At 38.5% G+C, this 24080-nt stretch overlaps 1 protein-coding gene across 1 annotated transcript in view; it reads left to right on the top strand.

The window, feature by feature from the left end:
* FNIP2 (folliculin interacting protein 2) overlaps positions 1 to 21453 on the top strand; it is a 32371-nt gene extending 10918 nt beyond the window's left edge. The window contains exons 4-18 of the mRNA XM_010586087.1: positions 708 to 808; positions 891 to 962; positions 1637 to 1737; positions 1880 to 1969; positions 3100 to 3171; positions 4311 to 4440; positions 7864 to 8065; positions 8633 to 8721; positions 9572 to 9718; positions 9885 to 10054; positions 12732 to 14046; positions 14846 to 15002; positions 16167 to 16367; positions 20011 to 20126; positions 21375 to 21453. Of these exons, the coding sequence (XP_010584389.1) occupies positions 708 to 808; positions 891 to 962; positions 1637 to 1737; positions 1880 to 1969; positions 3100 to 3171; positions 4311 to 4440; positions 7864 to 8065; positions 8633 to 8721; positions 9572 to 9718; positions 9885 to 10054; positions 12732 to 14046; positions 14846 to 15002; positions 16167 to 16367; positions 20011 to 20126; positions 21375 to 21453 (3042 nt within the window). The remainder of the gene's footprint in view (positions 1 to 707; positions 809 to 890; positions 963 to 1636; positions 1738 to 1879; positions 1970 to 3099; positions 3172 to 4310; positions 4441 to 7863; positions 8066 to 8632; positions 8722 to 9571; positions 9719 to 9884; positions 10055 to 12731; positions 14047 to 14845; positions 15003 to 16166; positions 16368 to 20010; positions 20127 to 21374) is intronic.
* The last annotated feature ends 2627 nt before the right edge of the window (positions 21454 to 24080 follow it).

Here is a 24080-nt window from a genome sequence, read left to right as displayed (position 1 = left end):
CTTTGAGAGAACTATTTTCTAGGTACTCTGGCTGTTTCTCAGTGAAAACATAAACATTTCATCTAGAAAAGTGTAATTTTGAAGCACATATAGATTAAGGTAGAAAAAAAAAGATATTTAACTAGAAGGTAAGTGATTTCCTTCAGAATTAACAAACTTCTCCATATTTGCTATTGATGATCAGTCTTTGAAACAAAATAAGAAATCAGTCTGATTATACTTAGAAACACAGTCTTCACAAATTATTTTCCAATCAAAAATGTTTCCAAGAAGCTTTCTATAAAGGCAGAGAAAGAGAATTTACTCATTTGAATAAGGAAGACAGTTTAATGGTTGGGGATCCGGACCACAGAATTTAAGTCCTGTGAACACCTACAGGTTTCATCAAACACTCCATTATATGGGAATGTTGCTGGACACAGCTATTTCTTTGGAAATACAGTATATCTTTTTTCCTCTTTCTTGCCTTTGGAAGTCCCCTGGTACAAGGGTAACAATGCCCATCTAGTGAGTAAAATAGAGTATGTCTTCCAGCTGTACTTGCTTGTACATGCACTTAGTGTGTTAGAACCACACAGGATCTTAGTCTACATGGAAAAGAACTTATTTGTATTCTCCATCCAAAATCTAGCACTATGGCACTGTGTTAAATTGAAATAGTATGCCAAGTTATTATTGACTTTGCTCTTCCCATCTTGTCTGTGTAGTACACCAGACCAGCCTCTGATGTCAACATGCTGGGAGAAATGATGTTTGGCTCAGTAGCAATGAGTTACAAAGGTTCCACCTTGAAAATTCACTATATACGGTGAGTGTCCTTTTCTTTGACACACTCTCTTGTCAGGCGCTTGGAATTGATGACTCACTGAAATGACTGTTTATCCTTTCAGCTCTCCCCCACAGCTGATGATAAGTAAAGTCTTCTCAGCCAGGGTAGGAAGCTTCAGTGGAAGTAACAATAAGTAAGAACCTTGTTTTTATTTTTTTCTTCCATATCCAATGCAGTTGTCTTTTCTTTCTCCTTTTGTAGTCCTTCTGTCACTGCTTCTAAATTTGACTTAGCTGAAGTGGAAAAGTCTAGTAGAAAATCAGAAATGGCAGCTGTGGAGAAGGATTCTTCTTGGTAGATCACAGCCAGGCCACCCAAGTTTAAAAAGTAAAATCCCTCCAAGTTTCTGCTTCTTAATTTGTCTAGGGCATGCAATTAACTTCAGAGGTTAGGTGCTTTGGACAATCAAAGCCTCTGTGTCTTCCTGCTGCCACCAGAAGGGTGAAAAAGAGGTGTGTGTTGAGAAAGCTTTGTGTCTCTGTACCCCACTTCTGTTTCCTTCAACAATGACAGAAGATACACTGTTTCTCATCTGTTCCCTCTTTCCTTGTCCCAAAAATGCACAAATGTGAATAAACTGAATCCCAAATGTGACATACAGAAACTTATAATAATTCAAAGAGGGAGCCTATATAGAAAATAAATGCCTGTTTCCTTACAGCTTCAGAAAACCTACTGGTCCTTGAGTTAGATTGTAAAATTAATCCTCAGCCTTCTTTTTTTCATAAAATGAGCCTAATTCTCAAGCTAATATTAATGCTTATTGATCACATTCTTAAGGAATGTTGGCCTTTTCACCCTTTTTAGCTTACAAGATAGCTTTGAATACATCAACCAAGATCCCAGCCTGGGAAAGCTGAGCTCGAATCAGAATGCTTTGGGAACCTGTCGCAGTGGAAGTAATTTAGGTAAATATTTCCAGGTTCTATGTCTTTCTGACAACATGAGGCCATCTGTTTGTTCGGTTTGGGTTTTTTCCTGTGGATCACCACCTTTCCCCCCCCCTCCTTTTTTGCATTGCGTTTTCTCTACATTGCTTTTGTTTCCTAGGTGTGTTACAGCTGTGTAGCAGCAAACTGCTGCAGGGTGTGTCTGAAGGAGGTCCCCTCCGGCTCATCCGCAGTGCTTCTTTCTTTGCAGGTTTGTGTGGAATGCCAGCCACAGTGTGACCCATCCATATGCACACACAAATCCAGCTCTTTCTGAATCCTTGCAGGACATACATAATTACTCTCTAGAAACAGAAAGGGCTAAAATAGTGACAAGAGATGTATCTGCTTATACTTAAAAATCTTTCTTCCAAAAAATAGCTAAATCAATTGCTTTTTGTTCATATTTCTAATTCCTTTGTTTAATTTTAAAGGTATTTTTATGCAGTGTTTTAAATAATAAATGAGCCCTCATGTTTCTTAGAGAACTTATGTTTCCTGGCTTGTAGCTGGTTTCTTGCTAGTGTGCAGGTGTCTTGCTGGTGTACAGCTTTTTTCTTCTCTTACCTCTTGCTACTTTTTTTTAATTTGATGGCAGACATTCAAAACTAATTCTTGAGCTAAGTCTGGGAGGCTTTAAGGTTTTTTCTTTAACAATATCAATTTCTTATCTTTTTCAAAACTTTAAACTACATAGTCTCCTTTTACAGGCATACTGATGAGCCATGCAGGTGGGTAGATCTTAGGCCTAATTAGTTCTGTTAATTGCAAAAATGTGAACTGGAATACCAATGCAGTTTCTTCACAGCCTTTGCAAATCTTGCATGCTCTACAATTTGAGTGACTGCACTACTAACACTTCAACATAATATGACATAAGCTGAATGTTTCTTACTGTGAGGCTTTGGATAGTAAATCTCTGCTTGTGGAGTGAATCAGAAGCTTAACGGACCTCCTGTTTGACTATTTAATTATGATGTTAACCTGTGTAAAATGACAATATTGCACACACAAAAAAATGTAAAGAGTGACAGATGGGGGTATCACCAGCCCTCATTTTCAAAGCATATCTGATTTCTAATAATGTAGACTGTATTCACATTCTTAAGCTTCTTAGAGATGTTTTTAGATTGGGGCAAATAACCAACTTCCTCTAGTAACTCAGTATGGGAATACTGTTTGCTGCCACCTCTGCTCACACCATACTGCTTATTTGGAGTAACAGTACAGGATGTAACTTTGCTGTTTTATGACCTTTAAACTTAAACATTTTTTTAAATGCTGACAAATAGTATGATGAATTATGTAATATTTTCTGTTGATCTGATCTGTTTGTTTTAGCACACAGCACGCCTGTTGATATGCCTAGTAGAGGACAAAATGAGGACAGAGACAGCGGCATTGCTCGGTCAGGTATCTGCTGTCTGTCTTTTTTGCCTGCTTTTGTGATTATGTTACGATTCTTTGGTGCAGTGATTCACCTGAAATATAGGCACCTTATGACCTGTAAATCCAAAATTTTTGGATCTGTCGTGGTTTAACCCCAGCCAGCAACTAAGCACCACGCAGCCGCTCACTCACTCCCCCCCCATTCAGTGGGATGGGGGAGAAAATCAGGAAAAGAAGTAAAACTCGTGGGTTGAGATAAGAACGGTTTAATAGAACAGAAAAGAAGAAACTAATAATGATAACACTAATAAAATGACAACAGTAGTAATAAAAGGATTGAAATGTACAAATGATGCGCAGGGCAATTGCTCACCACCCGCCAACCGACACCCAGCCAGTCCCCGAGTGGCGAATCCCTGCCCCCCACTTCCCAGTTCCTAAACTAGATGGGACGTCACATGGTATGGAATACACTGTTGGCCAGTTTGGGTCAGGTGCCCTGGCTGGGCATGAGAAGCTGAAAAATCCTTGACTGTAGTCTAAACACTACTGAGCAACAACTGAAAACATCAGTGTTATCAACATTCTTCACATACTGAACTCAAAACATAGCACTGTACCAGCTACTAGGAAGACAGTTAACTCTATCCCAGCTGAAACCAGGACAATCTGCTAAGGAGTTTTCCTTCTCCTTTTGCCCCAAGCCTTAATGCAAGAATATTGGTAATGATATTCTTTGTTTACAGCCATTGTTTTCTGGGTTCTTAACCAATGTGTAATTTGGAGAAAGAACTGGCTGGAGCCCTTACTAAAGCAAGGGAGAAGATGGTTTTGCACTGAATAGGAAAAGGAGGGCAGGAGACCAGGAGATCTGTTGTAATGGGAGGGCAACACCTCTTAAGACAGAATGCTTTTAATGAGAATAAGAATACTTTCAGTATGTTCTAGTGAGGAAGATCTATGACTTTGTAAGAAAAGAATGTCCTCAGGCAGCAAGATTTATTTAAAATAATTGGGTCTCCTGTAGCAAGTGAGTTATGTGAAAAAGATTGGCAAGAAAGAGCAATATTTGTGGGAATTTGTTCCCAGTTAGAGTATAAAGAAAAATATTTAACCGGCACTTTGTAATTCAATATATGTGGGGTTTCTTGCTTTCTTGGTAGCATCTCTGAGCAGCCTTCTGGTCACTCCTTTTCCATCTCCAAGCTCTTCTTCATCATCTTCTAGCAGCTACCAACGTCGCTGGCTCCGAAGTCAGACAACCAGTTTAGAGAATGGAATTGTTCCAAGGTGGTGAGTGCAACACCTTCCTTCTTACAACAGCTGTTTGGCAAGCATTTAAGCTAAATAGAGCTTAAGCCCCTTTTCTTTAAAAGGACAAATCCTGTTATTAAATGCTCTCAATTCAGCCTAACTTCTATGCATGTTACATAACATTGCCAATATGAAGAAAGATCAGGTTTTGGCAGAATATGAACTGCAAGGCCTGATTTGAAACATTTTTATTGAACGTATAGGCTGTGTCTGAAGCCACGTTCTGAAAAGCAAGTTAAACTGTTTCTGAAGGAGCAGAGCATCCTGTTGAGATGAAAGGGACTGTAACAGCACTGCTGCCGTAATTACATTATACTATGATGAAGTCTGACTAGTGAGCAGTTACTGAAATTTTGGAGTAACAGCCCATGACGACTCTTCTGGCTGGTACAGGATGTTCCTGATGTGACTTCTGCCAAAACAGGAAGAAAAAAAAAGAGCTGTGATCAAAAAGCTTGGCTTCTGTTTTGGAATTTTATTAGCTTTTGTAGCTCAGTGGCATAACAAAGCATGGAATGCAGCAGACCTTTCATAGCTAATAAGCAAATTCTTTCCTTGTCAGCTGCAAAACAGCAAATGGTTCTTGATTATCTGCTCATATGTACTCATCCACCTGTACTCAGAGACAGCATAGAATTAATGAAGAGCTACAAGAAATTCCTACTTTTTGGCCTTTCTCCCTCTTCTCTGTTTTAAGTTAAAGGAAGCTTAAAAGCTGCCAGTTAAAATATGTGGTCAGTAAAAACCAAAACAAAAATCTTTTGGAAGAGACTTCTTTCCCTAGGGTCAACACTTGAAGCTTTTCCTGGATATTCTTTCCGAATCATTTTTAACATGAAGAATCACGCAGTGGTGCTAATATAGCAGTCATGCTTTTTAAGTCATGCTTGCAGTTGAGAATAAGCTAGTAAACATTTTGCTTTCAGTAAATTGAAGTACTTTTTGGTCTAGTTTCCTGAAGAAATAGGGTTGAGAGCAGTGCATGCAAAAAAGTTAAAACATTTAGGGTAAATAAGGTAATTTCAGCCCAGTTTAAGTAGTAGTCGAAGTTTCACAAATAGAAATTTCCTCAAAGTGTTAAGAAAGTAACAAATTGTTTAGAGGAAAGTAGCCCTTTTGGGCTGCTGCTTTGCTGTAGGGAGTAGGTTGTGTTTCTTCCACATTGGAGAATCTATGCTGGGGAAAGATATTGGAAACGGGACATTTTTATTTCCACTATCTAGATTTACTCTTGAATTGGGATTCTTTCTAAGCCAAAAAGCCTCTTCAGATACTTGTTTTCTGATTACTTGCTAGAGAAACAGTAGGCTTCTGGTTGAATACTTCAGTGACAGCAGAGTTTGCACTTCAGTTTGTACAGCCAAGATTCTACAGTCTCTGTGACTGATGTTTTAGGCCAATAGCTCAAAGAAAATGAGATGTCTAGCTGGAACTCCATGTAGTCAATTGGCAGGCAAGCTAAATTAGCAGCTTTGTTGAAAAGGCTTCTCTTGCAGACCTAAAGTCTTCAATTTCTGTTCCTGGGAAGCAGTACAAAAGCTTGTGATGTTTCTTAGATGATGACTGACCATCCTTTCCCAACTTCCTTGGGAATTTCTGTCTCTGCATGCAAGTTCCTGAAGTTCAAATGAGGTTATGTTTCTGTCCTGAACTCTAGTTTCCCACAAGCTGGTTTTTTCTGGGCTTTTATTGTGTGTGGTTTTTTCCTGTATTCCTGGACTCATACCTCGATGATGAGAAACTTTTGTATATTTAACTTTGTCAAACCAATTAAACTGTAAACCACTTATTTTTAGAATGAACTTAGAATGAATGCTTAGCATTCAGGCTTTCCTCTTGTTAATTGCTTCATAGTGGTCTATAAATGTCACAGGCTCCATTTCAAGATAATTCTGATATGAAAAGCCTTCAAGCCTTTAATTACCACTCACTGATATTGCAGTCTTAACTTACAAAGAAACTCCAAAACCAAGCTATTTCCATGTGAGCTGCTGCTCTGAGTGTCTCCATTTGTGTTCTAATGGCTTTCTAGTCTGTTCTTACCCTTCTCCCCTTATAATTTCTCAGTGGATTAAAAGCCATTATTCAATTAAAGTTCCTTCCAAAAGACATTTTGACCATACTATTTTACTCATTCATGTATATACTTTTTTTTTTCAGTGAAATTGATCAAGAAACTTTAAGCAAGAAAAAATAATAGTTCTGTAAATCCAGCATCAGTATCTAGCACAGCAATGCCAGTATTTATGGAGGAACAGGATGAGGGGATTGCCGGCCTTTTGTGTAATCACAGAAGAACTTATGCTGGGCTGAGACTTGTGGATATCATCCATATCGGCTGCCTGTGCAAAAGGACTAGCTTGGAATTTAGATCCGGTTGCTGTGGTACTTGTCTAATCGAGCCTTGAAAATCTCCAAGGATGGGGATTTCACAGCCTCTCTGGGCAATGCCCTCCAGTGTATTAACCATTTTCCCCCCTATTTGGCATCATTTGCAAACTTGCTGAAGGTGTGTTTTGATCCACAGACCAGGCTGATAATGAAGATATTGAGCAGTATTGATCTCAGTATCAACCCATGTGAAATATTGAAAAGTGGCATAACTGTTGAAAGAAATGTGGCAGAACTGTCAAGTGAATAAACAGAACTTGGGGAAATAATAATGGTTGTAAAATAGCCACTGTGGTTTTTTTGTTTTGGTTTTTGTTCTTGGTTTGTTGGGTGGTTTTTTTTTAGCAGAACACAAAGCATTTTAAACTGAAGTATATCCAACTTTGAGCTAGGCATACATGTATTTGTAGGTGTTAAGTTTGTGTTTTCACAGTAATTACTAAGTGGTGACATTTTGTCTTCAGTTAAAATAGAAAGTTTTATTTTTCATGGTTGAGTGCCTTAAAACATCCATCTTAAGATGCTGGAATAGTATAAGTAGCATGTTTCCCAACTTCCCTCGTGAGCGGCAGTATAGATTCAAGAGCATTATGGACACACTGCTGAGCACCTAGGCAGGAGTTTTGAGTGCTGAATGCAGTTCACAGCTCTGAAATTACCTTTAACCTCTTTTGCTAATGATTTTGTATATTGTCTCCATTCTCTTAGTCTCCCTTAAAGATAAATCCAGAAGGAGGGATTTTGTAGTAGCTCTCTTTCAGAGGAAAATGTTTACACCACTTTAGGAGCTGGCATCTTTGGGGGTTGCCTTCCTCCTATCTGAGCAAACATAGGTCTTGCCTGACATTTTGATGGATATCCTCTGTTCAGAGACAGGTGACAGCAAAGTCTTTTGTAGTCAGTCAAAGGAGACCTAAGAATGAATTACCTTCTACTATAGAGAGAGATATGGATAGAAGACAAATTACCTCTCAGTACTTAAGTAACTGTCCTAACAAATCTGTCTTACAGGTCCACTGAAGAAATGTTTAGTATGGCTGATGAAAGTTGCAGCTCTAATCCTGCAATGGTTCGGAGGAAAAAAATTGCAATCAGCATAATCTTTTCTCTGCCTGAAAAAGAAGAAGCACAGAGAAACTTCCAGGATTTCTTCTTCTCTCACTTTCCTCTTTTTGAATCTCACATGAACAAGCTGAAATATGCAATAGAAAAGGTACAGAATTCTATTTTGGCTTAATGTGGAAAACTAAGTGTCAAACAGAATGAAGTATTCTAGAATCTGATAGATGAAGAGTGGGAGAAGGTGCGTGGTTTCAAGCTTCCCTCCCTCCCTCCTTACACATGTAGTCTTGAACCTGAGCCCAGTGTAGGAATTCAGCGTTTATTTTCTAGTCAGAATGAGAATGGAGAGTTTTATGCTATGGGTGGCTTTTCTTTTTCTTTCCTTCTCACCGTATTTCACTATGAGGTTTTCTTGACTCCCTGGAGACTGTGGAAATGATGGTATTCTATCCTTTCATGCAGTCACTAAAAGAGATACACAAAATGTTTGTTGCTGTCTTCCCCTTACTCTCTCAAAAATGTTCTATTCTCTCCCCATGTCCAGTCTTAGGGATTGGTCTCTCATGAGGTGGAGGGAGGTTGGCAGCTATTGCTGTCCTGAGTGGCTGTATAGCACTGGGGCTAGATCTTAATTATTTTGACATGTTAATGAAGCTTAAAAAGATGAAGAATGTGAATCCTTTAAGAAGCTGTTTTGTGTCTTTAACTCTTAATCAAGGCCATGATCTCATGTAGAAAAATAGCAGAATCCAGCCAAAGAGTGCAGGTTTATATCAGCCGTGTCATGGATGCCCTGGGAGAATTCAGGTGAGTTGATGGAATTCTGAATTACAAGGAGAGCTCTTCTCATGCCCCTCTAAAGATACTTGTCACTTCCAGTTATAAGCAACTGAATGCAGGGTCTTTTAATTTAGCCAGTCTTGAAGTTAGTGTGAATGAATTTTCTGTATTGGGTACGTGTTTTTAGAAAACTTTAGCAAAACCAGCTCAGCCGTTTTCAGAATGAGAGTAAAAGTAGTTCTGTTGCACCCACCTGTACCTGAGACTGTCAGTTAAAGTCTTTAAGATCTCATGAAGAGTTGGCTTCCGTTGATGCCTGTGTAGAGTGGATCAATTCTTGTATTCAGGCAGATGAATTGTCTACTCCTAGCTATAGATGCTGAACAGTGTAACTGACAAGAAAGTTGCTGTCAAAGGCTCTCTTTTTGGTACCTAAGAGAGGAAGGAATGGCCAGAGGCCAAGAAAGGCAGCCCAGGAGAGACAGACAAGGCTTTGGTGGGATGGAGTTTCTGTAATGTCTGGAATGTGGAAGCAAATCACTGCAATGAATAAAATTGGTTCTGTCCCACCTCAAAATGATTTCTGAGTTGTTTCTCTGAATACAAATACACAGGGGAATGCAAGAAAGGGAAGACAAATATATAATTCATATGAAGGCACTAAGTTACTGGTACACTAAATTAAACAGACTAGTGTTCTGGGACACTAGTAATTAGTATGTCTGGAAAACTCTTCCAGTTTGTTTAGTCTTCTAGATCTTACAAAAAAAAAAAAAAGAAAAATCAATGGACAATAGAAGAGGAGAGGGGCTACTTGTATTTGCAAGGTTGAAATGTGCATGTTAACACTTACTCTTGGGGAATTTTCTTTGAGCAGAGTTACCATCTGGAACCTGTATTCTGTTCCAAGAATTGCAGAGCCTGTGTGGCTTAATATGATGTCCAGCACCCTGGAAAAGAATCAGCTATGCCAGCGTTTTCTTAAAGAATTTACATTTCTGATAGAACAGATCAACAAAAATCAGTAAGCTTCTCCCATCTCCTTTTTCTTAAAAAAACCAAACAAACAATCCCCGCCCCCCCAAAAAAACCCCAACCCCACCTCTTGTGTGCTTCCTAGTGCATGTGGATGTGTTAAAGCACTTAATATTCTTTTACTGGTGTTACTTCAGTCATATTCTTTTTCCTAGGTTCTTTGCTGCTTTGTTAACAGCAGTGCTGACATATCATCTGGCTTGGGTCCCAACGGTAATGCCGGTTGACCATCCTCCCATAAAAGCCTTCTCCGAGAAGCGCACATCACAGTCTGTGAACATGCTGGCAAAATCCCATCCATATAACCCTCTCTGGGCACAGCTTGGTCAGTAGGAAATGGAAAGCTTCAGACCTCTCTATAACTGGCACCTTCCTGCATCCACTCCTCATATCTAAGAGCTACCTGTGATCCAGATCATGTTTGCTGATTTGCCTTGCTGTAAGCTGGGCAGAGCTATCAACAGATGTCTTGCACCTGGTTAAACAGAGCATTGGAGGCCTGTTTGCATAGCCTGAGTGCTCTGCTTTTTTCCTTGGTCCCTTGTCATCCTCTGTTACACTGCCTGGTTAAGTAACTTGGTATAGAAGTATGAAGATGGTGCAAGTGCTGTGAATGATCTGAGCAGTCTGGGAAGAACAAGAGGGAACAGACTGGATTGAGGGAAGTTCTCTGGGCCTTGGAGGCCCTTTGTAGTTGAAAGTGCCCTGGTTACCTCCTTTTATCTCTTTCTCATAGAGCTAGGATGGACACCAAGACAACAGTAGAAATCTGGCAACTGGCAGTACCTCCATTCATTCACAGTTGTGTGAGTGGGCTTGGGCCAAGATTCTTCTTTCTATGCCCAGCTCCTCAGGCTGTTCTCTGACAAATATTTTATAGCTTATAAGTTATCTTGATACAGGGGATTCAATAACTGCTGTCAAATGAGTAGGTGAGTGAGAACTGAGAGAATAACGCTGCCAGTGGTAAATCCTTGAAAATTCTTCCTCTTCTTGGCAGCAGCTCTGAGTCTGACATCAAATTGGCCTTAACTTTAACTGATATACTATATTGCCATGTAAAATAACACACATGCACACTAAAGCAATAATGTGACTTTTACGCTGTGCTACTGGTTGTGTTTCTTGCTAATTGTCTCAGTTATGGTTGTTATTCTCAGCAATTTTTATGAAACTAAAGAGTTGCTACCTTGGCCATGTAGTTGTAGCTGAAGTGTTTCCTGTTTTAGGATGTCTTTAAAATGTTATGCAGAGGAGTAATGGATTAGACTTGGAGGGGGAAAACAGAAGCTTGCTAGGGTGTTGAGGATGGAGCCAGGCCTGGGGTTACAAAAAACAGCTGGACTGGAGGCGTAAGATCAGCAGTAGCTCTTGTGGTCGCTCCCAAGAGCCACCGCTGGTGACTAGTCAAGAATCTGTTTCTCTTCTTGCCTTCCCAGGCTGTATGTTGCTACCAGCATTGGCCTAGCCAAGTTCTCAGTGCCTGAACTCAAAATGCTTTCTGGTTTCGTTTAGTTCTTGTAAAGCCTAAAAGCCATTATCTGGTAGTTGCAGTAACTGATAATGAAAGTAAGATGTTGCCCTCTGCTGGTCTCCTTCTTAAGAAAGGGGGCAGTGTGGTATGTGAAATAAAAAATCATGGGGCTTAGTGCTTTAAAATGGAAATTACTTTTTATCAAGGAAAGGATTTTGATGTACCTGTCCTTCTACCTTCAGACCTATGTTTTCATTACATATTACACATCAATTACAATTACATACTGATACAACTGTACCACTGTCAGGAAGATATAGTACTGTCTCTTAAACATCAGCTTCAACCTAACAATCTTAACAGTAGGCATTAGTATGTTTTGAAGACTACAATTTTGACTTTTTGTGCTGTCTTATTAGTAATGGTTTTATATGAAAGTCAATTGTGCAAATGAACATGAAGGCTGAATCTGATTTCCATAGCAACTGTATTCAACTCAAAACTAAAAAGATATCTTCCCGTTTCCTTTCCAAATTTTTGCTCACTGTGGCCCACCAGGCATTGAGGTTAATTCTAGATAAGTAGTCTGAAGGCTGCTTTCCAATACTAAGGAATGAATTTGCTGACATGTTAGTCTATGGGCTATGGACCTAGTTGCAAGGGTATTCTTAACGGGGAGAAGACAGCACACTGCCACCACACCTTCCCAGTGCATTGCTGGCATCATGGGAGATGGCAGATCTTGGTGGGGGAGATAGTGAGAGCAGTGAAATTCCTGTCTCATTGATCCTTGTTTTGCAGGAATGGAGTCAGGAGCCTTACTCCTTGTATATTTTGTGTGACAAAGAGGAGGCTGGGCATAAATGTGGTGTTTGGTGGTTCTGTTGGGGTTGGTTGGGGGTTTTTTGCTAGTTTAGTCTCCTCATGTTGAAACCAGAGGTCCTCTTGCCCTTGGTAGAAACCTTCCTGAAGCTCTGATTATGACTTATTTATTAAGCTAATATTGAATCCTTTTTTACTTTTTTGGTATCTTAGTCCTGAAAAATATAATTTAGATTTTATCTGTATGAAAATTTCTGTGTTTAACAGAAAAAGTGACTGCAATAAAAAAGAATAACTTTGATGTGAAAAAAAAAAGAGTAGAAAAATAGAAAATAGTATAGCTGGCTTCAGAGTTTAGCTGGATCTATATTCTTCTTCACCCCCTGTTGTGTCAATTTCCAAGTGATAATATCCTGTAAGCATCATGTAACTAAAAACCTTAGTGGCTTTGAACAGAAAGAAACTGAGTAATAGCAGCTAATCCCTCACAAAAACACCAAAACCCTTCTGCACACAAGGCAGGTATAACAAGTGCTAGGGGACTTCTTTTGTTATTATTTGTTTTAAACTTTTATGACCTTACTGTGAAAGAAACTGTCTGATTTGTGTCCATAGTAAATGCTGTTTCAAAATGTGTTGAATTTAAAGAGTATAGCTTATATTACAACCAAACATAAGCATGTGAAATTTTTTTTTTCCTGTATAGGTGATCTCTACGGTGCCATAGGCTCTCCAGTTAGATTGACCCGAACCGTTATTGTTGGAAAGCGCAAGGAGTTGGTGCAGCGTTTGCTTTATGTTCTAACTTACTTCATTCGGTGCTCTGAGCTGCAGGAAAATCAGCTGACATGGAGTGAGAAGGCTGGGGAAGGAGAGCAAGTGCTAAATGGAAGCAAAATCACAACTGCACTGGAAAAGGGAGAGGTAGAAGAGTCTGATTATGTGGTTGTCACTGTTAAGAATGAACCTGCACTTGTGCCTCCAATCCTACCTCCAAAGAATGAGGGAAGTAAGAACAATAGTATTGCAGAGTGGGCACATGACCAAGAAAGCACTCGTGTTCTCCCAGCCTCTTCAAAAGAAAAGAGAGAAGCAATAGGAAAGGCCAGTCAGAACTCCGAAGCATCTGTTGACTGTCTAACTAGCAGTTTCCGTAAAGGAGCAGCCGATGGTAGGAAAAGAACTGTCACTGATACAGGAATCGTATCCTACCACTTTGAAGAGCCATCTAAATTGGAGGATTTAATGGATATAAAGAAGAACAAGAACCAGAATGAGAGAAAAGTAGAAAAGCAATTGTCTAGTAGGTCATCTGCCTTACCTTGTCCTGAGAGGTCCAGCCACAGGAATTCACACTTAGAAAAGGTCACCTTTCAGATTGGAAGTTCTGCATCACCAGAGTCAGACTTGGAAACTCATAGAAGAGAAATGGAAGAAAATATGAAGGCATTCAGAAAAAATCCAGAGGTGATACATTGTGCTTCAAGTTCCACAAATCTGACCATGGATGCTTCCCAGAATCAAAAAAGTTGTGAAACTGCCTTTATACCCTTCAGTAAACGTAATGTTTGTTATGCACAAATCCCACCTTGTGAAGGGAAGGAGAGTATACTTAACCAACATATGGAAAGTAAAGGAACTGAAATTAATTTAGTGAACACAGTATCTAGTGAACCACTTTTGCCCACAGATAACATAGAAACTGTAAAATTGCCAAGCCTGAAAGAAACTAGAACTTTATGCTCTGGCAATCTGGAGAACTATTCCCCTGGCTGTGTAGAAGTAGTTTCTGCTGTCAAACCGGATTCCCCTAAAGTAGGTGCTAAAGATGTCCCCTATGGGGATGCTGGAAGGAAAATCCCCTTCAGAGTTGAAGGGGACATTCCAAGGAATGAGAGTTCAGACAGTGCTCTTGGAGCTAGTGATGAAGAAGGTGATTGTTGTGTCCCTGATGAAGTGCATCGTGATAATGTCAGCAAAAGACTTGAAGAGTTTGCAGAAGTGGAACTTCCTTTACCAAGGTAAAGAAGTTTAATTTAGAACTAAATGGAGTCAAAAGCAGTTGCTACTTTAGAGATGTTCAGGGTTTCAAGTCTGAAATCCTCTGGGTGCTTGACTAAGTTCCTTGCAAACAAATCCATAACAGACACTGATGTAGCTAGGAGTCTTGTAAACAGACTTGGCCAAAAGAAAACCAAGACAGAGCAGGTTTAGGTAGTGAAGTTTTATGACAAAAGTGTTCTTGAAATGTCTAATAAAAAGTGATCAAGCATTTTTTTATATAAACTGCCTGAAACATTTAATGTAGACATGTAGACAGACCATCTGAGGACAAGCAAAACTTAGCTTTGCTTAAACTGATAACTGTTTAGATTTGACGTATTTGACAAATCAAAGACAGATTTGAAATAAATAAGGGCATCCTATTTGAAAACTTTAGAGCTTTACAGGTGCACGTGAAGCTTGCTGATGCTTAAGATAGGCAGCTAGAAAGAGTTTGCTCCCTGGGCTGAGTTGGAGAAAACTCAAATTTAGCGAATCTGTTAGCTGCAGAACAGGGAGCTCATACATACCACAAGCTTTAATACATGTAGATTTACCTTTTCATAAATTTGAAGGAATCAATATGTTGTTAAAGTTCAGCTTTTAAAATCCATGGTTCAAAGAGCACCAGTAATTGGCTTACTGTATTTAGAGTACAATTGTTGATTAATACTTGTAGTAGAAGCAGGAGTGATAAACCAAACTTTGCATTCATGTAAAATCTGAATGCAGTCTGTCAAGCAAGAATCTTACCTGCTTTGTATTTCTGTCTTTTAGGTCAAATACAATCAGCAGTCAATGCATGAAAAATTTTGGAAGATCACTTCTAGGTGGTTACTGTCATACATATATACCTGATCTAGTGCTGCATGGAATAAATAATGATGAAAAACTCAAGCAGTGTCTACTAGCAGACCTACTTCATGCAATGCATGTGAGTTAACTCTTCTGAGTCATAGTAGGAGTTGTGGTATTACTGAGATCTACAGAAGCAGGTCCTTTGAATAGGTTTCTTTCTACTTACCTGTTCTTAACAGCCACACCTGACATGTCTTCCTTCTTGAAAGATGTAAGCCCTTAATTGTGTGCAAAGCCTGTTCACACAAGAATCACGTGTGCTTTCCCTTATACTCGCTTAAGGCTTCTCTTCAAAGATAAACACAACGAAAATTGTTTGCAACTTCAACTTACAAACAAGGAGAAAAACCTCAGACTGCTTCTCTTTTTAGTCACAATAGCAGACAGAATTATCTATGTTTCATAAAAATGATATGCAAGTTGAAACATCTTATTTTACCACTTACTGGCATGTGTTGCAAGGGAGATGAAGTTTTGTGGAGGCCTGTATTATACTAGACTGTAGCAGAAGTGACTGACTACAGAAAGTAACTGTTTATAGGTAAGAACTTTGCCATGTTCTTACTCCTACTTTAGGTACTCCTGAATTATATGATTAATTTATAGCTAACCTTTCACTAAGGTGTGACCTTAGTATGCAATTTTAAGTGTTTATCTAGTAATTGTCAACAGCTTCTCTCTTATAGCAATTAAGAATCATCCTGCTGGAATGAGTTCATGTACTATCTGAAACAGTGATGTGTGTGTATGTAACTTCTTTAAACAACATCAGACTGGTCTAATACAATACTGTCCCTTCATACATACCCTGCCTTGATTGTGCATAGTGAAATCCCTCACATATCTCTGAAACATTAAATATACTTTCACCATCACTGGATCAGTATAATTATTACTCTTTTCATTTTGGAAGAAACTTACCTTTTCAGGGAAGGTAGAATACTTGAAGAAAAAACATTGGAGTAGTGATTTGGAAGCACTACTTAAACAAAATTAAATGCCTTGATCAAATTGGCAGTTAAGACTTAACTGACCTGATGCTGCTGAATGTAAACTCTGTCACTGAAGTTGGTATTCCTTGTCATTTTTGAGATGCCTTTGGTTTCCTATTGGACAAAAACATCATTGGATGACTTTTTTTATTCCCTGCCTCAGTGTGAATAAAAGTGGAACCTCAAACTAAGTTGTGGAAATGTATATGAAAGTGTCACATAATGTTTGTATTTTGTATCTGTTGCAGCATCCAGTGCTAGATGAGCCCATAGCAGAAGCCGTCTGCATTATTGCAGACACAGATAAGTGGAACGTACAAGTAGCCACAAGCCAGAGAAAGATGATGGACAATATGAAGTTAGGCAAGGATGTTTTGGTTTCAAGTCAAGTATCCAGTTTATTGCAGTCTATTTTACAGCTTTACAAACTCAACGTCCCAGCTGACTTCGTAAGTATTTCTTTACTGAAGACTGAAGGTAATGAAAATTGCTTAGCTTAGCAAATGCAGAGTTTTGTGCACCATGTTGCTATGCCAATGAACTAATGCCTGAAGTAATGCAGAGCTGGTACAACATATTTAAAAGAACGCATGCTACAGTCCAATAACAGATACTGTTTTATCTGTAATTTACATCTAATAGATCAGAGTTAACTACTCCAAAATACATATGCCAAAACTAAAGTTGTTTTAGGCAATTTTAGCATGGTCCTCCTGTTTATGATTAGGACTCGTTAAATTTGGCTTTTATTTTTTTGGTTTGTATAGTTTCCACACTTCTTTACTCTTTATGTTGTTGAAGCTTCTATCTACCCAAGCCTGTGTCTAGCATACAACTTTCTATTCTTGGGCTTTCTATTCACCCCCATGCAGTGGATGCCTCTTCTCTTTCCTCCCCAAATAATTGTGCCTCTGTGTGTTTACTTGACCCTTCTGTTTTAAGCACATTTTAGCCAACCCTGTCAGCAAGTGCTGTCTCAGCCTTGCCAATGCCTCCATAGGATTGCTGGGAGGAGACTGAAACCTGAAAACACCTGGGGGCTGGGTGGGTTGCAGCAGGGGATGTTACTTTGTCATACTGCATACTCCCTAACCCACAGCATCCTTTCCTGTCCTCATTAGTAGTGGAGTTCAGAGCAAATCAGTAATGCTCGTTTTGCTGATTACGACAAAATTACCCATGAGTCTGACAGTGGTAATTATAATACAGTTTTTAATGCACAATTGTATGTGAGGGGAGATGGGGTGTTTTTTAGTAGTTGCTGCTTTTTCAATTAACAGAATTGTTTTGTCCTTCAGTAGATAGCCTTGAGAAACTTTGTAGGAAGCCTTTTTGTAATGACTGTGCTAGCAGATGGAAGACAAAGATACAGCTAAACACTAACAGCTGTAAATGGTATTAGTCGGCAGTGTTTTGGATAAAATTGGTGGTATTGATTATCTAAGTTCTTGCAGTCAAGTGGTAGGCAAAATATGTGGGTACATTGTCAATGATGGCTCTGGATTCTTCTGGGCATTGAAACATATGCAACTTTTATGTCCTAACACTTGCACAGTAACACCTTAAGTTCTGGCATTTTTAAACTGAATAGTTGATTCTGCAACTGAAGTGTTCTTTCCAATGTTGCCTTAGGGTTTGTGTATGCGATTTCTGTATGCTTTGTTTGGTGTGGGAGGGGTTTGTAGGTAGAATGTTTTTCAGGATTTTTTTATTTCCTTTTTCTTACAAAAAGGAACAGCGAAGTGACAGTGCTAGTAGTTTGTAAATTTTTTTATACTCTATGTTAGAGACACTTTGATCCTTCTGTCAGTGTATTTTACAGCTCTTTGCTAAAACAGAACCATTGGTGCATTGAAGTTAAGTGTTCCACTAAACTCTAGGGGGAGAAGTGTGACTTTTTTATTGTAGTGATTCTATTGATTTAAATTTTGACAAAAATATATGTACTAATATCGATCAGACATGAGCATAATGCAGTATGTTTGAAGTTTCCTTTAGGAGTGCATGTTTCTTTACATGCAGTTACTGTTCAGATTAATAAGTTTTTGTGGGTTTTGTGGTACGACAGAAAACAATACCCAGCTTGAGACTGGATGGAAGGCAAATGGTGATATCTTTGTTGTGGCACTTCAGACTGGTAACCATACTGCAGAGAGCTTTGCAGTATGCCAGGGTGAGAGGGAAGTGATGATCACAACTGCTGCATGTCAGCATTATGTCAAAAGTTTTACCTACACCTTTAAACTCATTTTAAGCTCCTTTTCTGTTTTTAGAAGTGACTTGACCTTTTTTTTTCCCATTTAGTCAATGAGAAAAGCTGCAGAGGAAGCTAACGTAAAAAAAAAAACCAACCTTCTGTACCTCTCAGTGTGGACATTTTTGAACAAAATGGATTCATGTACCAAGCTTATGATTCTTTGCTAGCGTTCAGGAGGAGCAGATAATCTTATGTAAAGAATGTCTCTTTTAGAATAATGTGGGATTTTTCCTTACTTGCTCCCTCACAACTTAAAATAATAAAAATCTGTAATCCTTTAGCATGAGTACTGGAACTGAAATATATTGAACTGCTACTTTGTGAATCAGCTGCATGCTCCCCTGAACCACTGAGGAAGTGCACATAGGCTTTTTGCATTAGGGTTACCTGTAATGGAAAAGATAAGAATCTTTCCCTTTCGGCTAGAATCAGAAGTGTCATGATTATAATGACTTGAGTGAAAACTTGCTTGAAGCAAATAGATCAAACTAGTCTCAAAAATCTCTTGCGTTTCTGCCACTGGTGGCAGTGATCTTATTCTACTACTATGTAGTATGTTTTTTAAAATGCCTCTTTATCTTCTGTGATTAAGACCTGATGTAAGCTCAGAGAATCATTAAAAATCTTTATCTTGCTCCAGACCATCAGAAGAATACATGGCAGGCTACTGACAAGCATGAGTCTTTTTTTGGTCATTATTTTTTAATTAGCAAAACTGGTTTCTCAGGACCTCATTTCTAATACTTATGGTTTTCATTCAACTTGAAAAGTACATTGGGTGATGGCCTGAAGGTATTTGCTCCTGTTTCTAATTGCTGTCTATGCCTACCGGATGATTATACATTTGATAATGTGAGGTTCTCCTGCTTTCATCTCCTGGACTTTGGAGAGCTAAACTAATTTAACTTTTTTGAAGTGGTCATCCCTGTGGAAAGGAGAAGTATATCAAATTGAACGTGCCTTTTGTCCTAGAACAAAGTACCTGTTAAGACATCCTACCTACTGACCTTGTTTTACCAAAAAAATCCCTCTCTTTTTGAAGCTAAGGTTCATCTGCTCTCCTGCAATTGGTGTGTGAGAAATTACCGTGCATCACATGCATATTATTTTTAAATACAGTCATTTCTAGCATGCTACTGCTGAAAGAAAAGGGGAGTGATTAAATTGGTATTTCAACTTGAACCTTTTGGCAAACAGCATTAACGGTTTAAACAATTTTAAACTAGAAGCACCTAGGACTAATAAAAACAAATGCCTAAAAAGGATTTGTTACCTAGCTTCTACAGTAAAGTAGTGAGCAAAAGAGCTATAATTTTATGATGAAAAAGACAATGGTGTCTTCCACTTCTTGAGCTTTAGTTTCTTGAATGGTAGATCCCTAGAGCTAGAGGGCTAATTTTAGGACGTGTTGTCTAAACTGAGTCTTTCAGAAAAAATAGTACTGACATAAAGATGTCTTGATCCAAGTATTCTGGTTTGATTCTTAGTAAGATGTCTCGAGTGTCTTTGAACCTGGTTAAAATCATTTAAGTCAGGAGAAACACTGGCTGACTTAAGTGGGAAATGGGTGTGCAGGTTGTGCAACAACCTTGCTGCCCAAGAAAGCTGGAATGCCCTAATTCTATGAGGAGGTTCCCCTTTGAGGGGTTAGTGCAACTTTTTAATGTTGCTAGCACAGCTGTAACAAAACCGATTGACTTATGGATTTTGGAGTGGAGATGTAGTTTGAAAGGTGTTCTGGCTAAGATAAAAGGTAAAATGATGTGCTTACATTTCTGTAAAATTTTGCATGTGGTTGCTAAAGCCATTCTGAGGTTTTTGGTCTGTGTTTACAGTGCATAATGCATCTTGAGGATAGACTACAAGAGATGTATCTCAAAAGCAAAATGCTTTCAGAATATCTGCGAGGACATACAAGAGTGCATGTAAAAGAACTAGGAATTGTTTTGGGGTGAGTATTGCAGGTATCGGTCTTAACCAATGGCAAAACTTGGGGCAGCGCATTTTCCTTTTCAGTTTCTGAATGTTCACATCTTGTTCCCATGAGGACTTGCTGCTTGCTTCATGTTCAGCACTCTCCTCTTTCATGTGTCTAATAAAGTGTAAAAATGGGTTCTGCTGAGCTATCTGGAAATCAGGAGGAGACACAGTTCTACAGCAAGAACAAATTACTTGTCATTCTTAAATCTTCAGAATGAAAAAAGTTTGGATTTTAGTCATTAGGAGGTTATCCACACATTCATACACACTCTTTCTGTCTCGATCTCCTTAATGAAAACTTCATCCCAACAAATACTTGAGAATTTTTGGAAGGTTAGGTGGTGCAGTTGTATCTTGAGGGAAGAGGGTTTCTCAAGAAGCAGGTGTAGGAAAATAGACATGTGTCCTGTTTGGCAGCTGCCTTCTAATAATACTATTTGATTGGCATACAACCTTTAGGGATGCACCTGCTGACAGCAGAAGAGGGGCAAGGCGTAAAAAGTGAAGAATATGGGTTTTAGCACTGTAGGTAAAAATTTATCTTTATCCAGACTGTTCAAGATTTCATACTGAGAAATGTAGCTGTAAATAGTGAAAATCTGATATAAGCACTTTTCTCAGTGTGTGTGTATGTGTATAAATATATATAAATATATACATACATCCTGGCCTCTGAGCAGCTTTACATTTGGAAATGGTTGGAAACTAACCATTGCATTTAAGAGACATTCCTGGTACTGTTATTGCATAATAATTAATAATTCCAGCTTTTGGTCATTTTTTGTAAGAAAGTGCTACTATATGGTGAACCGAGTTATATTCAAAACATGAAATGCAAAGTCTTCGGTAAGCTGATGTTTAGTATCTTCTTAAAGTGGGCTTATTGGTGCCTACTGGCTGGTAAGACTACAAGCTAAGGCTTATGGTTTAGCAAATAAATAAAAGTTTTTATTTAAACCACAAAAGATTATATACCACAAAGTGTAATACTGCTATCTTTTGACTTACATGGTAGCGTACTTCTTGGTTTTAAACATTATTACCTACCTTTACTGGTATGTTATGAGTAATGGCAATAAATAATAATGAAACAATGAACTCAGTCATAGCAAGACGCTTCCAGTTTCTTTGAAGTGGATGAAAAATATCTTCTTGTGTTTCTCTTCTCTTGTGAAGGTGACTGTATATTTAAAAATCTGTCTCTCTTTTTAATTTCTAGGATTGAATCCAATGACTTGCCTTTGTTGGCTGCTATTGCAAGTACTCATTCCCCGTATGTTGCTCAAATACTCTTATAAATTAAAATCTCAGGATAGTCATTCCCTTAAAGTAAAATAAAGAAAATGGGAATGTTGAATGAAGAACAGAGGTGCCAAACACTGGTAAAGGGGAACACTGAGGAAAGCAGGTGATGACTGTACATTCTACCACCTTCCGATTCTGATTTCAACCGGATGTTTTATCGGAGGACTTCAGTTTACATAATGTAAAAGGCATTCAGGTTTTTCTTACAGTCTCACTTCTGACTTAAATCAAGAAAGTGACTGCATCCTTGCATCTTATTTTTATTCAAAGGACAAAAGTTAACACTATGTGGCAGACCAGGAGCTGCCGTCCAAAACGCTGCTCAAAACCATGAAGTAACAGTTAAAAGAACAAGTGGACTAGAATGGGTTTTGTAATACTACACTTGTGAGTGTGGCGTGGTGTATGTTTCTTTGCTGGGGAGGAGGAGGAACTGTAAACTATGTATATAGCATTCCTATACACAAGTGTATTGGATGGGACTTGATTTTCTTGCAGAACATATGCATGATTTTGTATAGTAGAAGAGGTGGGCTCAGAACAAGGAACCTGGATTCAGCAGCCAAATGTTATGTGGGAATGGAGGTGTGCATGAGGTGTTGTGACTTTTTCCTTCAAGGACAAGAGGTTAAGAAGGCTATGGCTGCTTCTGTTTTAATGAGGAGGCATCCAAATGAGCCCATGGCTAGAAGTGGAATGGAATGGACTTCCAAGATAGGGATTTTGTGGGAAAGCCTTATGGAATTTCTGCTACAAGTTTACATTTGTTGCTGATGCAACTTCGATAACTCTTTTGAGTTTCTGTATGACTGTAGTCCTGGGAAATAAACCTGTGTCTTGGTGTCATCAAGTATTACTATCTCCGAGGAGTATGAATTTGACAAACTTCTGTATAATACCAGTGCTGTTAGTGCGTGTCTGTGTGCACGTACACCAAGCAATTGGCACAAACTGAAGACAATCTTATTGGGGGAATAAAAGATAACAAACAACCCTTCACTAAACATTTAGTCAAAGTATTACTTTTCTCCAGCTACTAGTTGTCACTCGAAGTAGGAATAAAAGAGGAGCATTGTTTGAAGTAAAATGAAATGTAGGGGGCAAACCCCAATATTTGATATTGCTATGAATGTTTGCAATTACCCTTTCTGATTCTACAGAAATCTTGAACTATCATCTGGGTGCCTTTCCTTAATAGGTTAACTACTCTGAGACCAGAAACTACTTCTCCACTAGTTGATACTGGCCTTCTGTGTTTCTAGAAAGCAAAATAAAATTTTGTATTTTACTGTTTTCATGTGGTTGATAACATGAATGTAAAAAAAAAAAAAAAATTACTTTTTTTTTGCATAGAGCACTGTTAAGCTGGATATGAAACTATGGACCAGACTGAGGAGAGAACAAAGGATCAAAAAAAACCCAACCCATTCTTAAAGAAATGGAAAAGTCAATGTTGGACCGTTCTGTTGTGAGCCAGCATGAATGAGGTGTCTGAAATTGTCAGCTTGCAAGCAAATTGCTAGCAACACAATTGCTTGGGAATAGTGAATTCTAATAAGAAACTCCTGGTCACCGGTTGTGAGGTCTCCTCAATGGTGATTACAGATTTTTAACACTGAAGGGACACACTTTTATTAAAGTGTTTTTATTTCCTACTACCTTGATGTTTGGACTTTTCTACAGTAAACTTTCAATGATTTGAAATAATGAAATGTGCATATTGTGAATTGTTTAAATGTGATGGGGGTCTTGATTAACCTTGTGTTGCTTTTTGAGGGAAATAAGTAGACTGACTTACTGTGAAGAGAGGTTGTTTCCAAGTGGAGGGATTCTTAATATTCTGATACAACACTTCTAAAGCTGTTCCTTATATGCTGGGTTTCTAACTTGACATTCCAGATGTTTCTTTTATTGCGTTTTCATACTTTTCCCTAGTATTCTGCCTAAAAAGGCTAAAATCTTTCTATGGTTCAGGTTTTTTTCCTACTGCTTATAGTTAAGCAAACTTTTCATATCTTTGGTCTGTGAATCCTTCTATCTGCTGGAAAGTAAACTTACCTCTGCATATTGCTCTTAGCAGATATCACTCTCTATTCCACAAGGTTAAGACAAAGTAAGAACCATAGAGCAAGTCGCATATTCCTAAACTACCCCTGTGATGGAGAATGTGTGCGCGCGCATGTGTAAGGTTATGAAACTGCTTCCCTGAGTGTATATAGAAACCCTCATGTACTTTTCTCTATTTCATGTCACTCTTAAAATAGTAGCTGAGTTCATTAAAAGTCAATTCCAGTTCTCTTAAAGTATTAGTTGGGTTTTTATCTGAACAGACTGACAATTCTTCAAAGAAATATGTGCTAACATACAAATATGTGCTTTTGTTATCATAGAATGTACTAAGAAAGTCAAAGGTCAGGCAATGTTCAGTGATTTCAAGACTAATACCATGATCAGTAACACCTGATTTTACTACATCAAGTATTTAAAAAAAAAAATAAATTTAAAAATCTGCCTTTTGGCAAGACATCAAATTAATCTAGGTGGCATGTGAGCCAGTGGTCAAAAGCACTTGGATTTTCTTCAGCCCAGGCTAAAACTTTATAGTTCTTGCTGCTTTTTC

This window comes from Haliaeetus leucocephalus, unplaced genomic scaffold (assembly GCF_000737465.1).
Source record: "Haliaeetus leucocephalus isolate CR32 unplaced genomic scaffold, Haliaeetus_leucocephalus-4.0 Scaffold140, whole genome shotgun sequence".
NCBI classification, from domain to species: Eukaryota; Metazoa; Chordata; class Aves; order Accipitriformes; family Accipitridae; genus Haliaeetus; species Haliaeetus leucocephalus.
Note: the sequence above shows the minus strand (reverse complement) of the source record. Positions and strands in the feature narration are given on the sequence as shown.